Here is a 17342-nt window from a genome sequence, read left to right on the forward strand (position 1 = left end):
ATGTATTCTGAGATGACACAGTCCTGATAGCCCAAATAACAAAGACAAAGGCATAAAAGTAGATTTTGAATGTCCCAAGAAAAATCCCTCAATATTTCAGTGGAAAATAGATCAAAAGGTATTATTTTAAAAATAAAAATTTGGGCTTAAACTAGCTAAGCTGCAAGAGATGGTTCTATAATGATTAACTTCCAATAATAGCTGATTAAGTTCTTATTGGACTACCCCCTCCACAGATAACAAATTCTAGCTAAAATATAATAAACAACCACCTGAGGCACTGGAAAGAAATCAAAAGTAGGCATATACTTGGAGGAGTCATCAATACCTGGAAGAAGGACATGGCATTAGGTGAGTTTCCCATTTTTGAATGTTTTTAGCCTGAAGGTAGACCCAGTTTTTAGCCTGAAGGTAGACCCAGTCCGTGGTGTGTAGGGCAGCCAGGCCCTACATTTAAAAGTTGTGTAAAAACCCAGTCTGTCTGGCTTGCAGAATTAGAGGAGAGTCAGGGATCACTATAGCCACTGGAAAGTAGAGAGAAAAAACCCAGAAAGGAGAGAACCAGAGAGAAAGCCCAAATTCTGTGAACTCAGCCGAATCTCTGGCTGACCTGTGAACTATGCATGCACAGGGCAGACTCCAAACAGTCCAACTACAGCTAAAAATTGAATTGGGATTTGAGTTGTTGCCCAGTACAAAGGAGACTGAGTTTGCAATTTGCATTTCACCAAATTAAATGCTTATTAAAACAAGTAAGCAAAAACAACCAACTAAACCAAACAAATCAAAACACTCTTTGGAAGAATATAACAGAATCCATCCTGCGGTATAAACATTTATAATGTGAGGAATACAATCCAAAATTAACTGACATACAAAGAACCAAGAAAATGTAACGCATTCCCAAAAGGAAGACAATTAATGGAGATCAACACTGAGATGACCCAGATGTTGGAATTAGAAGACAAGATTTTTTAAGCAGCTAATATAACAATGCTAAATGTAAAGGAAGATATTGTCACAATGATGAAAAGATAGAATACCTCATTAGAGAAACAAACTATTAAAAAAAATAGAATCATACACTTGAAAAGGGTAAATTATAATAGTTTTATAAGTGAATTCAAAGGTAAAGCTATACAAAGTTCCCTCATCTAAAGAACAGGGAGGGGAAAAAAAGATTTAAAGAAACAAACAACTTGAATATAAAATTAAGAAAACAATTCTACTAACAATAACATCAAAAGTAAAACTTAAAACTTATATTCTGAAAACTACAAAATACTGGTGAAAGAAATTAAAGATCTAAACAAATGGAAAAACATTCCATGTGCATGGATCATAATACCTCATAGTAAGACAGTAATACTTCTCAAATTGATATACTGATTCAAAACAATTCCTATCAAAATATCAGCTGGGGGCTTCCCTGGTGGCGCAGTGGTTGAGAATCTGCCTGCCAATGCAGGGGACACGGGTTCGAGCCCTGGGCTGGGAAGATCCCACATGCCGCGGAGCAACTGGGACCGTGAGCCACAACTACTGAGCCTGCGCGTCTGGAGCCTGTGCTCCGCAACAAGAGAGGCCGCGATAGTGAGAGGCCCGCGTACCACGATGAAGAGTGGCCCCCGCTTGCCACAACTAGAGAAAGCCCTCGCACAGAAACGAAGACCCAACACAGCCAAAAAATAAAAATAAATTAATAATAAAAAAAAAAAGAAATAGCATTTAAAAAAAAAAAATCAGCTGGCTTTTTGCAGACACTGACAAACTGATCCTATAATTCATATAGAAATGCAAGAGACTGAGACTATCCAAAATAATCCTGAAAAAGAACAACAAAGTTGAAGGCTCATACTTCTTGATTTTATTTTTTTAGTTTTTAAATTTTTATTTATTTATTTAGTTAGCTAGTTTCTGCTTTATGACAAAGTGAATCAGGTATACATATACATATATCCCCATATCTCTTCCCTCTTGCATCTCCCTCCCTCCCATCCTCCTTCTTGATTTTAAAAATTACCAGAAAGCAATGGTGATCAAGACAATGAGGTACTGGCATAAAGAAAGACATCAACTGAATAGAATTGAGAGTCCAGAAATAAAACCATATGTCTACCACCAACAGGTTTTCATGAAGGGTGCAAAGACAATTCAGTGGGGAAAGAAGAATCTTTTCAACAAATGGTGTTGAGACAACAGGATAGCCACATGTAAAGAATGATGTTGGATCCTTAACCTCACAACATACAAAAATGAACTCAAAACAGATCAAATACCTAAGAGTAAGAGTTAAAGCTATAAAACTCTTAGAGAAAACACAGGGGTAAATGACCTTAGATTTGGCAATAGCTTCTTACATATGACATCAAAAAGCTTGAGAAACAAAAGAAAAAGATAAATTGGACTTCATCAAAGTTAAAAACGTTTATGCTTCAAAGGTTACCATCAGGAAAGTGAAAAGATGCACAGAATGGGAGGAAATATTTGTAAATCACATATCAGATAAGAGGTTTGTATAAAGAGTATATAAAGACCTCTTATATCTCATTAATAAAAGAACAAATATCCCACTTAAAAATGGGCAAAGGAGCTGAATAGACAGGTCTCCAAAGAAGATACAGAAATGGTCAATAAACACATGAAAATATGTTCAACATCATTAGTCATCAGAAAAATGCAAATCAAAACTACAATGAGATATCACTTCACAGTCACTGGTATGGATATAGTCAAAGTCAGTTAATAACAAGTAAGCATTGGCAAGGATGTGCAGAGATCGGAATCCTTGTATCCTGCTAGAGGAATGTGAAATGGTGAAGCCAGTTTGGAGAACAGTCTGGCAGTTCCTCGAATGGTAAAACATAGTTACCATATGACCCAGCAAGTCCATTCTTATGTATCTACATAGGAGAAATGAAAACATACACCCACACAAAAATCTGTACATGAACATTTATTGGCAGCATTATTCATAATAGCCAAAAAAGTGGAAACAACCCAAATGTCCTCAGCCTATGAATGAATAAACAAAATGTGATATTCATACAATAGAATGTTATTCAGCCAGAAAATAAAATAACTTCACACCTACCAATATGGCTACTACCAAAAAAGCCAGAAAATAACAAGCGTTGACAAGGTTATGTGGAGAAGATGGAAACCTCATAGATTGTTGATGGGAACGTAAAATGGAACAGCCACTATGGAACTGCCAGTATGGCAGTTCTAAAAAAAAAATCAAAAACAGAATTACCATATGATCCTATAATTCCAATTCTTGGCATAAATCCAAAAGAACTGGAAGCAGGAATTCAAACAGATATTTGTACACCCACGTACATAATAGCATTATTCACAATAAGCAAAAGGCAGAAGCAACCCAAGTGTCCACTGACGGATGAATGGATAAACAAAATGTGGTATAAACATACACTGGAATATTATTCAGCCTTAAAACAGAAGGAAATTCTGACACATACAACAACATAGATGAACATGAAAGATTATGTTAAGTGAAATAAGTCGGTCACAAAAGGACAAATATTTTATGATTCCATTTATATGAAGTACCTCGAGCAGTCAAATTCAGAGACAGAAAGTAAAACAGTGGTTGCCAGGGAGTGAGGGGAAAACGGAATGGAATTGCTGTTTAATGGGTATAAAGTTTCGGTTTTGCAAGATGAAAAGAGTTCTGGAGATTGGCTGTACAACAGTATGAATGTACTTAATACTACTGAACTGTACAGTTAAAAATGATTAAGATGGTAAATTTTATGTTATCTATATTCTATCACAATTTAAAAACTGATACACCCTGTAACAGTAGTAACTACTACTTAGGAAAAAAAATGAAAACAGTACTAATATACATACTACAATATGGATAAACCTTGGAAATATTCTGCTAAGTAAAAAGAAGCCAGTCACAAAAGAGTACATATTATATGATTCAATTTATATGAAATGTCCATAGTAGGCAAATCTATAGCTACAGGAAGTAAATTAATGGTCCTTAGGGCTGAGAAGAGAAGGGAAGGATGTAGGGGGATAGGAAGGTGGTTGCTAAAGGATACAGGGTTTCTTCTTGAGACAATGTTCTAAAATTAACTACACACAATTGTGAATATACTAAAACCCACTGAATTGGACACTTTTAAAGTGGGGATTTCTATCGTCTGTGAATTACATCTCTCTAAAGCTACATTAAAAAAAAAAAAAATTTAAGGCTACTCTAACCAGAGGGAAAAACACTAGGCATCCAAAATGAAGGCTGCTGGATCATAAGTTCAGTACACTTACAAAGAGCCTAAAATTGGTCCTCTCATTCCAGGGAAAGTTCTACTGGGGAAAATAACCAACTGCAAAGGAAACTCAGACTGGCACCTATGCAAATCATATTTATAAATATGTAGAGACCAACACAGATGAGCAGATATTTAAAGAAAACCTAATTAGAGGGTTTTAATGAGCACTCTTCAGCATACTATGACTTATCAGCATTAAAAACTAAGTTCCAAGAAAATCGGGGTTCCCAATCCTGCTTACATTATCAGTCACCTGTGGAGCTTTTTCTTTTAATATACAATTTCCCAAAACTCTCCACAGATCTATTAAATCAGAATCTTTAAGATACGACCCAAACACATATTTTTTTTTAAGTGACAAAAGTGACACTGACTTTTATCCTTAGATAAGGGCCAATGATCTCTCATGATGTCCATGGGTACACTAGTAAGATTAGTAAACTTACTAATTAGTAAACTTAGAGATAACTTTTTTTCAAATTGGAAAGCTTTTGAAGACTTCTACCTCCCTTATTAAAAAAAAAAAAACTATGCTTTTCTGGAACTTAAGCAAATTCTCCTCTTAATTCTCTCCATAAATAATTACACTAGATCTTTCAATACAAAGTATATTAGGAAAGAGGAAATGGGTATTTGACTTTTTTTTTAAATGAACAAATTGAAGATCATTTCATTAACTTAGACAGATATGATTTGACTAATGATAAATTAGCAACAAAACAAAACACTGTTCTGTTTTGGTTTTAGTCAAAAAAGCAACTTATTTACTTACAGAAATCCATTAAAAACATCAAGGTTTTTTCCACTCAAGGCATCAATCTTGAATGGCCAAAACATTTATTTATATCCAGATGGATTCTGTAAGTTTAAAGATAATGGGACAATTACCTATCTAAGATTTATTTTTCATTTTTAGTTTTTGCTTTGGTCATCAGCATAAGTAGATCCAATTATTTAAATGTTTAAAACATATGATAAAAAGGAAACTATCATAGCCTCTTAAATTTCCATAATTGTGAAAACATTACCACAATCTGTACTAATCCTGGCTTTTAAAATCTATTCAACTGAAGCTCTTGGGTACCATTTACAATTTCTATATTGAAATAATGAAATATTAATATGTATCTATTAATGGTGCATATATATATATATATATATATATATATATATATAGTACATATTCAACTAAGGGAAGAAAAATATTCCTATGGTAGCTTTAGACAAAGTGCTTCTGGTTACCTTCCCCACCTGCATGCCCCACACCTCAAACTGAAAACTTCAGTGAATTTGCATTTCATGACATCTATTAGATTTTGCATGACTGATAACATAGCACGCCAAATAACAAATTGGTCTGAACGCACGCATTTCAGACTTTTTTCTGTAGGACTACTACTACATACCTGATTTTTCATCTTGTACTTCAAATTCTGCACCAGCAGATCCCAAAAGTGATGCCCCATGTTGTAACAATCTACATATATCAAATCTGTCAAAATTCAATCGATCTGTAGTAGATGAATCTTCCATAGCACCTTCTGAAGTAGTTTCTAGATGAGGTTTAAAAACATTTAATTTGATTATATAGCCAAAGTATAGAACGAAAGAAAATAGCATCACTTCGGAAGGGCAGGGGGGAGGGTAATATTTTAAGAGAAGTAAAATGTGGAAGAAGTAGAAAAGCTACTGTGAATTTACTTATGATCAACTCTTATTTATGAAAAAATTATTTAGTAGGTGGCTCCCTTACTACAAAGTACCAGAATGTCAGTGGGTGTGTGTATAACTTTTTGACTATGAAAGCACAATGTTATATGAAGAAATGCATCCCCATGTTGAAATATGTATGTTAAAAATCGTGCTGTTAAACAGTTAAAAAATACCAAGGTAGTTTATCATAGTGATAAATTGGAAGATAAACATATTCATAGAATATATTCATAAATAAAACTAGTGAGCATCATCGTTCCCTATACCTGAGGAATATCTAGGACATAAAGGAAGTGAAGTACTCCAACAACAGGACTCATTTCTCATAATATAAAGCAAATTACAATCTCCTGGCAAATCACTAAAATTAAATATCCATCTGGGGTCTAAAACTATCTACAAAATGTTCTGTATTCCTCCCAAAAAGGTTATGCCATTGTAAGTTTTTAAATGTACTGTAATTGTTCACTGACTTAATAGTTTGTTTAACCGGCATTTGCATATAATTCATCTGTAAACTGAAGTATAATTGCTAAACTGAAAGGGAATTGCTATGAATATCTTAAAGTTTTCTAATGATAACAAGTAACCTTGCTATATATTTTAATGCTATTGTAACTACTTTAAAGTTTTTTTTTGGGATTCTCTGGTGGTCCAGTGGTTAGGATTCCACGCTTTCACCGCAGGGGTTGTGAGTTCAATCCCTGGTCAGGGAACTAAGATCCCACAAGCCGTGTGGCAAGGGCAAAAAAAATTTTTTTTTTTTTAATTTGTTTTGAAAAGAATTTGAGTAATAGGCTGGAATGGAAAAGGCTCTTTTCTAAAACAAGTTATAACTTCTGCTGGTTATATATTTCTTTTGATGAGAGAAGACAAATTAACACAATCCCTCAAAATAATAGGTGAGGCAAATTAAAGCAAAAATTTTGGACGAGCTAAGACATATGATAAAAGTCATGTTATCAAAGTGACTTGAAAATGAAATGCATTTGCACCATATTAAATTCTCACTTAATTAAAATGTATACCTTTATCAATTTGTAAAAGCATACATTCATTTTTAAATGTCATATATAATAGGCAGTCAGAAAACAAGTAATTTCCACTAAAAGACATCTAAAAGACACATAAAAAAAACTAAAGACTGACCCCTCCAAATATCCACACATAACTGTGCTTAAATTTAGTAAACAATTACACTATTTTCCCAGCAACAAGAATAAATAGACTGTTACAAATATTTACACTGTATTGATTTCTTTTTTTAGAACATAAATCCTTGAGGGAAGTAATAATCTCTAAATCAAGCATACTGTAGAGTAATTTAAAATATATGTGAGATAATGCAACTATACTCCAATAAAAATTAATTTAAAAAATAAAGAAAAATAAATAAAATATATATGAGAAAACATTTTGTTTGTCTAGTATGCTTTTTAAAACATGGTGAAAAAATCACCTTATTTAATATTATTTCCTGACAAGACTGCACCTAAAAGCATGAAAATTAAGTCTTTAAAAGTGAAATTACTAAAATATAAAATGTGTAGTTTTTACTGCAAACTACTTTTCCACTTAAAAGCACCTTGTTTGGTTCTTGGCATTGGATTCCATTCAGGTACATTTTTCACTATAGCTTCAACAGCTTGTCCTGCTGCAATCCGAGTATCCCAATTTGTACTCCTTAAATATATCAACACCTTAAAAAATTAAAAATTAAATAGTTATATAACAAAAAATTTTGTTTGTTCAAAGTGGCCAAAACAGAATGCTTAAGTGCATTTTAAAAATAACATAGTTTTTAACATTCTAAAAAGCAAAGTGCATATTATTCATTAAGTCCCATTACTTAATACAACAGTTATAAAACTAGTAGAAAAGATGAGTTCAGCAAGAGAGCAAGATGTAACATCAATATACAAAAATCAACTGTATTTCTATACACTTTCAACAATCTGAAAATGAAATTAAGAAAATCTCATTTATAATAGTATCGAAAAGTATAAAATACTTAATAAATTTAACAAAAAAAGTACAAGACTTGTACATTGAAGACTACAAAAAATTCAAAATACTACTGAAAGAAATTAAATAAGACCTAAATAAACACCTCATGTTCATGGACTGGAAGACTTAATATCGTTAAGACAGCAATACCCCCTAAATTGAATACAGACTCAACACAATTCCTATCAAAATCCCAGCTGGATTTTTTGCAGAAATTGACAAGTTAATCCTAAAATTTATATGGAAATGTAAGGGACCCATAATCACCGAGAGAATCTTGAAAAAGAATAATAAAGTTGACAGCCTCACAGTTCTTGGTTTCAAAACTTACTACAAAGCAACAATAATCAAGACAGCGTTGTACTGGCAGAGGACAGATACATAGATCAATGGAATAGAATTTAGAGTCCAAAAATAATATTATGTGTCTATCGTCAACAGATTTCAACAACAGTGCCAAGACAATTCAATGGGGAAAAAGGTTTTTTTCACCAAATGGTACTAGAGCAACAAAATAATGACTTAAAATCCCTACCTCACACCAGACAGAAAAACTAACTCAAAATAGACCAGAAGCCTAAAAATAAGAGCTAAAACTATAAAACTGTTAGAAGAAAACATGGGGATAAACTTTTGTAAACTTGGGTTAGGCAAAGATTTCTTAGATATGATCTCAAGAGCACACAAGTGATGTATTTAAAAAAAGAAAAAAAAGATAAATTCGGCTTCATTGAAATTAATAACTTTTGTGCTTCAAAGGATACCATCAAGAAAGTGAAAAGACAACCCACAGACTAGAAGAACATATTTGCAAACCCCATACCTGATAAGGGGCTGGTATCTAAAATATATAAAGAACTCCTACACCTCATTAATAAAAGAACAAATATCCCACTTAAAAATGGGCAAAGGATCTGAACAGACAGGACTCCAAAGAAGATATAGAAATGGTCAATAAACAAATGAAAAGATGTTCAACGTCATTAGTCATCAGGAAAATGCAAATCAAAACTACAATATCACTTCATACTCATTGGTACGGATATAAACAAAGTCAGTTAATAGTAAGTGTTGGCAAGTATGTGGAGAAATCCAACCTCTCATACATGCTGTTGGGAATGTAATATGGTGGAGCCAGTTTGGAAAGCAATCTGGCAGTTCCTCATAAAGTTAAACACAGTTACCATATGATACAGCAATTCTGCTCTCTGGTATACACCCATGTATGAAAACATACATCCACACAAAAACTTGCACAAAAATTTTCATAGCAGCTTTATTCATAACAGGCCAAAAAGTGGAAACAACCAAAATGTCCATCAACTGATGAAGAGATAAATAAAATGTGCTATATCCATACAGCATTATCCATATCCATACAATGGAACAATATTTGGCAATAAAAAGGAATGAAAAACAAAACATGCTACAATATGAATGAACCCTAAAAATAATACTTTAAGTGAAAAAACCAATCACAAAAGGTCATACATTTATATAAAATGTTCAAAATAAGCAAATCTATAGACAGAGAGTAGGTTAGGGGTTGCCTAGGACTGGCTACGGGAGGGGGAGTGATGGAGAGTGACTGGTAATAGGCATGAAGTTTCTTTTGGGGGTGACAGAAATGTTTTAAAATTAGATTGTGGTGATGGTTGCACATATTTGTGAATATGCTAAAAATCACTGAATTGTACACTTTATCTGGGTGAATTGTATGGTATGTAAATTATATTTCAATACAGCTGTTTTTTAAAAAATAAAACCAAAGGCAATAGGAAAACATGAGGGCAGAGAGGGCATAGGAGGTGAGAAGGTGCTAAAAACAAACTGCCTCTTTTGGAATTACTTGATGGCAGCCATATGGTGGGGTCTGAGTTAAGAAGACCAGAACTCACTTAGAAGTCTGGAAACCTTTTCTCAGTTCAGCACAAGTTAGTCTTGTTCATTGTTTCCAGTTTCAGCTCATTCAGTCCTCCATCTCTTCCCTTGGGATGAGAAGAAATGGGTATACCTCTCTATCCCCACACCTTTCACATGAGTATGGTATTGCCTAATACGCACCCTTCTCCATTCTGAGAATATGGAGCCTGTAGATGTCAAATCACTATCTCTTCATCGACATCTTGGTTAGAAAGTTCTGATAGTATCTAAGTGGGGAGTGTGTTGGAATGAGAGTCGCTGTTAGCCCCTATGATAGGAACAATAGAGTGCAGGTTTGTGTATGATGACAAAGGGCTTAGAACGCCTACTCATAGGAAGCAGGGAGGGACAAATCAGAATGAAAGGATGAGATAAGACTGGTGGGAAGAGGGATATACTGAGTCTTCCAATATCTGGGCTATCATACTGCTTCCCACCTTATCCTCTATCCACTGCTCCCACCCCCCTAAACACAGATACAAAGCACTCCTGTTTTTACTTTGCATGCCAGAGAATTAAATACATGGAATTTGCTGCTTACTATCATACAGTCACACTTCTACAAGCCCACAGAGGTCAGTAAAAATAAAGCATTTCTTAGGGAAAGAACATGGGCTAGGATTATGAAAATACTTATCCACCAGAGCAGAAGTCTCCACTTTCAAAGAGCTAATAGCTAAGAATGTAACAACTAGCTTCTCATATATTTCCACCATTACCCATGAGTACTCATCCATTTGAAGATCGCCAACTAGTATAATTATTAGCTGCTAAGAACAAGTTAGACCACTAAAAAACTAGATTAACAACTTACTTTGTTAACAAATTGGATCAGATTCAAATTTGTGCCACAGGCCAAAGGTTCTACATTGTCAAATCCCTTAAACAAACTTGATGCAAAAAGCAAAATATTTTAAACCTTGTGACAAACAAAAATGGCAAAAATTTTAAAATATTTGGAGAAATATTGAGATACTTAATTTGAAGACCACAAAGTGTCACTAATAAGACAATTTCTTTCTCTACTTTTATGTTCCTGCCCATGGATAAATTTCTACAATTGTATTATACTAAAAGAAAAAAAAAAAGAGAGTTCTTACTTTAGATAAGAGATTATTTAGCTCGTGGGGATGAAGCTTCACCACTTCTCCAAGTTGCTGTGCAGCAGCTTTTCTTGTAACTGGAGTAGTGCCAGTATCCAGTAAGATAAAAAGACGGTCAAGCCTAAAATAACAAAAATATAATGCTTATTCTGAAATGTTTCTTCATATGTATACGTCTGAGTCAGTAAATGTACATTTTAAGCACCTATGAAGAAAGATTTATGGTAGGGTCACAGGAGATAATCTAACCTCTACTCATAAGGAACATGCTATGGAGGTGGAGTGAATGGGTAAGGCAAATACACAATTAGAATATAGGGTTCAATACAGGTACTGTACATGCATGGACACATACAATAAGACACGTCAGAAAAGACAAACAAAGTGCTTTTAGGAGTGGGAATGGAGGCAACAAACACTACATCCCCAACTGTATACTACTGAGAAGGCGTTCTAAAAGAAATGGTGTATGAGCTGGACCTTAATGGTAGAAAAAAATTTCAATACTGGTGGAGATGAGGTGGTAAAAAGGAAAAGGGGGAGAAACATCTGGAAGAGGGAATAAGAAGAGAACAGCAATAAGAAAAAGGAGACTGTATTTAGGGAAGTGAGTAAAACAGCCTGGTTGTAATTCAGGGTACACTTAAGAGAACAGTGGAAGATACAGCTAATATTGTGGAGACCCTTGAATTATAGCTCAGCCATGAAAGTCTGGGTCAAGAAAGTGATGGGACTGGAGCTATGCTTTAGAGAGATTAGTCTGGCAGCAGTGTGAAGCACGAAGTAAAATGGAAGAAAACTTTTAGAGAACTTTCAGACCTGAACTGCTATCTAAGACTAGAAAGAAGTTGGGGAAAATGCTGCAGAAGTAAAACACCACGGTATAGTAATTCCATGAAATGTCAAGGAAATGAAAGGATTCTGAGACTCTGAATTTTAGAAATGAAGATATCATTAAAAGATATGGGAATAACTAGTGGAAGAAATGTTATTGAGAAAAGATGACAAGTTTATTACTGGCAGGGACAGGAAAGCTGGGGGAGACCAAAAAGGATAGCTGAAATAGAGATCTGACGTTCAGGAGAAAGTCGAGACGAAAGGTATATAGATATATGAGTCATTTGTGTAGAAGTGACAGATACAGCAATAAGATCTCTGAGGAAAGAGTTTGTAAAGGTAAATAGCATAATGGGACAAATTCCAGAGCCACAGCCTCACGATTCAAATCCCAGTTCTGCCACTTATCCAACAGACGGTTTGGAATAAAATCACAATGCCTTATACCTGGAATAAGTGGGGAGAAAGGGAAAACTGTATCCCTTAGTTTCTGAGATACAGGAAAATCCTAAGATTTTAAAAAGGCAAAGAAACTAGTAACTACCACCAGCTGTCCACATGGTAGAAGGTCTAGCCCTTCCACCACAGTACTCATCAGGCTCAATGAGGCAAATGGATGCCACAGGTAATGAAAGGAGGCGGCTTCATATCCAGAATAAATGGGTACTTTAAGCAAGATGAAGGGTGAAAAGGGGCAAGGTTATATTAATTGTGCCCAATCCTATATGAGGGGAGATTTAGAGAATACACCTTTAAATGTCATCTAATGAGGAAAAGAAAGCAAGCAAGGTCCCAAAGTTAAGCATGAGCATTAAGTATTAATAGACTGCAAAGAGGCTCATATTTTACTTCTGGGATTATTTTTCTTTCACAAAGAGCTAAAAAATTAGAAAGCAAAGCTCTAAAAACCTTTTACGAGAAAATATAAAGCTATAAGGGGGCAAAGGAAATAAGCAGGGTTTTTCCTTCTCTTCTTACTTTTTCTTTTCGAAGGGGTAGTATTTATAAAACTAGCCAGTCACTAATAAGCACAAAATCACTGTAACTGGTAAAAAATATATATATAACTAAAATAGATCTTTTTCAGTCAAGAAGGCTAAGGGTACTATGAAAACTTTTCAACTGCTTCAGAACAAAACACTAAGAGGCGAGGTTCAAATTTTACAGTTAAGTGTATGTGTAAGAAGGACATAGTTCAAGAAAAATATTTCAGGTAATTAAAGCCAGCGAAATAAAGGGGAAAAAAAGAGTAATACAACACAGTTTTTGCTTCCAATATACTGAATGGCACACAGAGTGGTTTTATAGAAATTATTTCTAAAAAAACATGCAAAGATCAATTTATTTTATACACTGTGCATAGACACACCCCACCTTTTGACACAATACTTCTCCTTATCCATTCAAGGCTATCTAAATACTTGTCTTTACCCATTCACTCTTCAGGCCTTGCTACAGGATTTGGTGAACAGTGAGTCACAGATAATGGGACAAAAGGGAGAAAAAAAAATTTTCTGACAGCTGGTTTTCTTAAAGTTCTAACACTAAGTCAGACCCCAAATCCCTTCCCCATAAAATGACTTCCCTTATACATCCCATACATAACCCTAAGAATGCTCTTTGACGTATTTTCATCTTTACAACTGATTGTGATATTAAAGTTACTGAAACTCTCTCTGAACCTTCACAACAAATAAATGCCTATTGCCATGACTCTGATTTTGAATGCCTCTGCTCAATGAAATTTGCGAAAAGAAATTTTAAATAATTTATAAACAACTTTCTATCAAGGCAAATATTCATTTTAAATCTATATTCTATGGCAGGCAAAATTATCCAAAATTAAATAAGTTTTATTATAAAAATTATGTCTTAGGTCAAATTTATGTAACAGTGGACTTATATTTGCATATGATGGCATGCATTCTTTATAACAATATTGGGCTCTCTTGTATGTGTACAGTTCACATAAATCCAGGACTTTCTTACAGGAAAACAGTGGTAAAATGGTAAAACAAACTAGACTGGAAGTTAGGAGACAAAGCACTACTTTTGTCACTTGTTAGACGACTTAGAGAAGCTCACTTAACTTTGCTTAACCTCTTATTTTGTAGGGTTAAACTAGATTTAGCCATATTTTATAGCTTCACATCATTGCATTCATTTTAATAGGGGTTTTTTCCCTTATATACCATAGTGTTTGTCATATCTTTGACTTATTTCACGCAAAGTTCCCTAGACTGCACCTCTGGAAGGACTTCAACTACCTCATAATTCCCTTTTTTTTTTTTTGGCTATGCTGGGTCTTCATTGCTGCACGCGGGCTTTCTCTAGTTGCGGCAAGCAGGGGCTACTCTTCGTTGCGGTGCGCGGGCACCTCATTGCAGTGGCTTCTCTTGTTGCAGAGCAAGGGCTCTAAGCACACAGGCTTCAGTAGTCGTGGCGCGCGGGCTCAGTAGTTGCAGCGCACGGGCTTAGTTGTCCTGCAGCACGTGGGATCTTCCGGACCAGGGATCGAACCCGTGTCCCCTGCATTGGCAGATGGATTCTTAACCACTGGACCACCAGGGAAGTCCCCATAATTCCTTTTTTGATGATGGAGTTTCTGCTTTTGTGACTAAAAGCAAAGTTGGCTGCAAAATGAACACTCTAAGAAGTGACAATACTAACCTGTTTATAAATGCATGTGTAAAAAAGTTAAAATAAAATTGACAGTTTTCCCCAATCATTTCCACTTTCCTCAAGTCCCAGTTGCCATTCCCTATTCCTTAAAAAGGAATGGACTGAGTAGATCTCTAGATTATGGAACAAGAACTATCTCATTCTCTACTCATTACCTCTAAAGGTCTTTACACTTATCCTCTTTCAATTTCAGATGAAAAGACAATCTTCACTCTTCTTCAAGACTTACATAAAGTCCCACTATTTTTTTTGTTACCATCTCCTTCTACCCTCATTCAACTATCCTTTCTCCAATATCTTAAATCACTGCCTTAGTAATCTATTCCCTTCTATCTTCAAACATCCAGAGGTCCATCTTTAATGAGAAGATAAACTGCTTGACTTCCATCTTCTAGAACACTTTCTTTTTGCTGCCAAACATCTTGAACAAGTGCTTAAAATCACTTCTTTTATCTCCTCACCATACACAATTTAATCCCTATAAATCAAGTTTCTATCCTTCTTTACTACTAAAATAGCACACCTGAAGGTCACCAATGAACTTCTAAGCTCTAAATCTAATGGTTTGTGTGTTTTTTTGTAAATCCAATTTTCATGAATCTTCTATGACATGTGATTTCAGCAAGTACCCCATTCTTAAAATATTTTCCTTCCTAAGTGTTCACAACATTCTGTTACCCTGTTCTTTTCTGAACTCTTAATTCTTTCTGTGGTTTCCCTACTCTTAACACTCTTAATATGAACATTCTCCTAGATTCAATCCTTGGCTGCCCATCTCTCACCCATTTCTCCTGTAGGAAACTGTAATTTGGTTAAACTATAACACAGTAAAAATAATCCCCAAACCTAGCCCGTCTGGGAGCTCCAGTGCCACACTTTCAACTGCCTGACGAGCATAACTCCATACTAATATGATCTCGTTGCTAAATTTACTTCCTAAAGCACTCTTTGATCAAATTATTACCTTACGCTAAAACTTTCAATGGCTCACCCTTACCTACCAGATAGTAATCAAAAACAAAAAAGTATCTCCCAAACAGGATCCATTTTGGTTTCCACAATTTTGTCTACCCTGTTTCCTCTACTTGGAATGTCTTTCTTGGTCCAATTCTTCAGCTAGCTCCCACCCATCAAGATTCAGTTCAAGTCCTTTACCTTCTTGAAACCATCTCAGACTACTATACTATTTCATCCTTTTCTAAAATCCACAGGGATTCTCATCTTAAATAACCATTTTGGCATTTTTTGGCATTATTATGAATTCTTGTGTCTTTACATTAATTTGTCACATGTTGTCTTATGCTCGTTAGGCTTCACCTTCTTCAATGATTCTTTTTGTCCCCCACAACACTTTGCACAGTGTCTTTGCAGTGTCTTCGCACAGTAGTCAAATATTTGTTGAATACCTGGTATTTACTGTAATTAAAATTATAGATAAAGAAAAGTTCAAGTTTCTTGGGGACAGGTTTAAGCACCATTTTTAAGCAAAGAAAGAGGGTGCTATATTACAAATTTTTTTGCTTCCTTCAAGAAATATCCTTAATCTGTCATAGCTATATTACGTAAAAACAAGTTATAAAAATAACAGAAGTGATGCTAAGGCAATGTTTCAGTAAGTGAAAAGACGAACACAGCAGTACTTTAGCAATCTGAACATCACGGCAGTTACACTTGCTCCAAAGAGCAAGCCGAAAAAGACCGCGCAGTAGGCACTGTATTCCTTCAATAATTTCTACCCTTCCTAAACTCTCCTTTAGTCCTCTGCTACCCAGCTTCATTAGAACCATATCCTGCTCAAAGACCTTCGACTCCTCTCTAACCTAATGCTGGCTCTGCCTCACAACCACACAGTTCCTCCTGCCTCTCCTTTCTTCAACGTCTTTTATCCCAATGCCATGTCACGTCAGCTCTGCTCCCTCACCAGCCAACTGCCCTGAGGGTAGCAGATCAGCTCACCCTCTCATCCAATTCCAGGCCTGTTTATTCTCACATCTCCCACCTTTTGATAGCCAAATTTGCCTCCCTGAATAGAGGAATGGGGACCCAAGAATGCTTCTTTAGTCCTCTTGACTCAAAGCCCCTTTTGGAGTTCTCCATTCCTCTCTCCAGGACAACAGATTAGATGCCACACAAAAGGAAGAACAAAGGGATGTGCAGACCAGGATCTCACAAGAGGGCAATCTGACCTATTACTCCGAGATAGTCAGCTATGAGGCAAGCAGGGTAAGCATCAGCGCCAGGCCACAATGGAAAAGGCTGGTATAATGAACTGGTAGGGGACAGGGAAAGGGCATGAGACAGAGTCAGTATTATGTTGGAGAGCAGACAGGGCCCTTGATGAGGGAGAGGTCTGAAGGCTAGGTGATCAAAAGAAAAAGGAAGTTAAAAGAAGGGCTGACTGAGGGAACACAGTACTTACCACGATACTTCTTTTGGCTAAACCTTATGTTGCATAACAGATAATAGAAAAAAATGACATTCTTCATTTGCCGAAGGATAGACAGATGGAGGAGAAAGAGGTAACAGATGTCAAGCTGAATGGAAGGTACCAAAGACTGTAGACGAATAATTTTAATAAAACATAAGGCAATTATATTTGACAGTATCCACTGGTTATGAATCTACTGATGATGATAATCTGGCCCATTTTCAATTTGGATTTTAATTCACAGAAATAACTATAACAGATATGATTCATGTTTATTTTACAAACGTGTGATTTCAGAAAACTGCTCTAAAGACTACCTAGAGGGAAGAGGGAATGGGAAGA

At 35.4% G+C, this 17342-nt stretch overlaps 1 protein-coding gene across 2 annotated transcripts in view; it reads right to left on the reverse strand.

Annotated features, from left to right (window-relative positions):
- Positions 1 to 17342, reverse strand: part of BTAF1 (B-TFIID TATA-box binding protein associated factor 1) — an 86594-nt gene that overhangs the window by 63274 nt on the left and 5978 nt on the right. For both annotated transcript variants that reach the window (XM_028167754.2, XM_007187496.2), the window contains exons 2-4: positions 11051 to 11174; positions 7606 to 7720; positions 5714 to 5860 (exon numbers count right to left, since the gene is read on the reverse strand). In XM_028167754.2, the coding sequence (XP_028023555.2) occupies positions 5714 to 5860; positions 7606 to 7720; positions 11051 to 11174 (386 nt within the window). The remainder of the gene's footprint in view (positions 1 to 5713; positions 5861 to 7605; positions 7721 to 11050; positions 11175 to 17342) is intronic.

The sequence above is a fragment of the Balaenoptera acutorostrata genome, chromosome 16, assembly GCF_949987535.1.
Source record: "Balaenoptera acutorostrata chromosome 16, mBalAcu1.1, whole genome shotgun sequence".
Lineage (NCBI taxonomy): Eukaryota > Metazoa > Chordata > Mammalia > Artiodactyla > Balaenopteridae > Balaenoptera > Balaenoptera acutorostrata.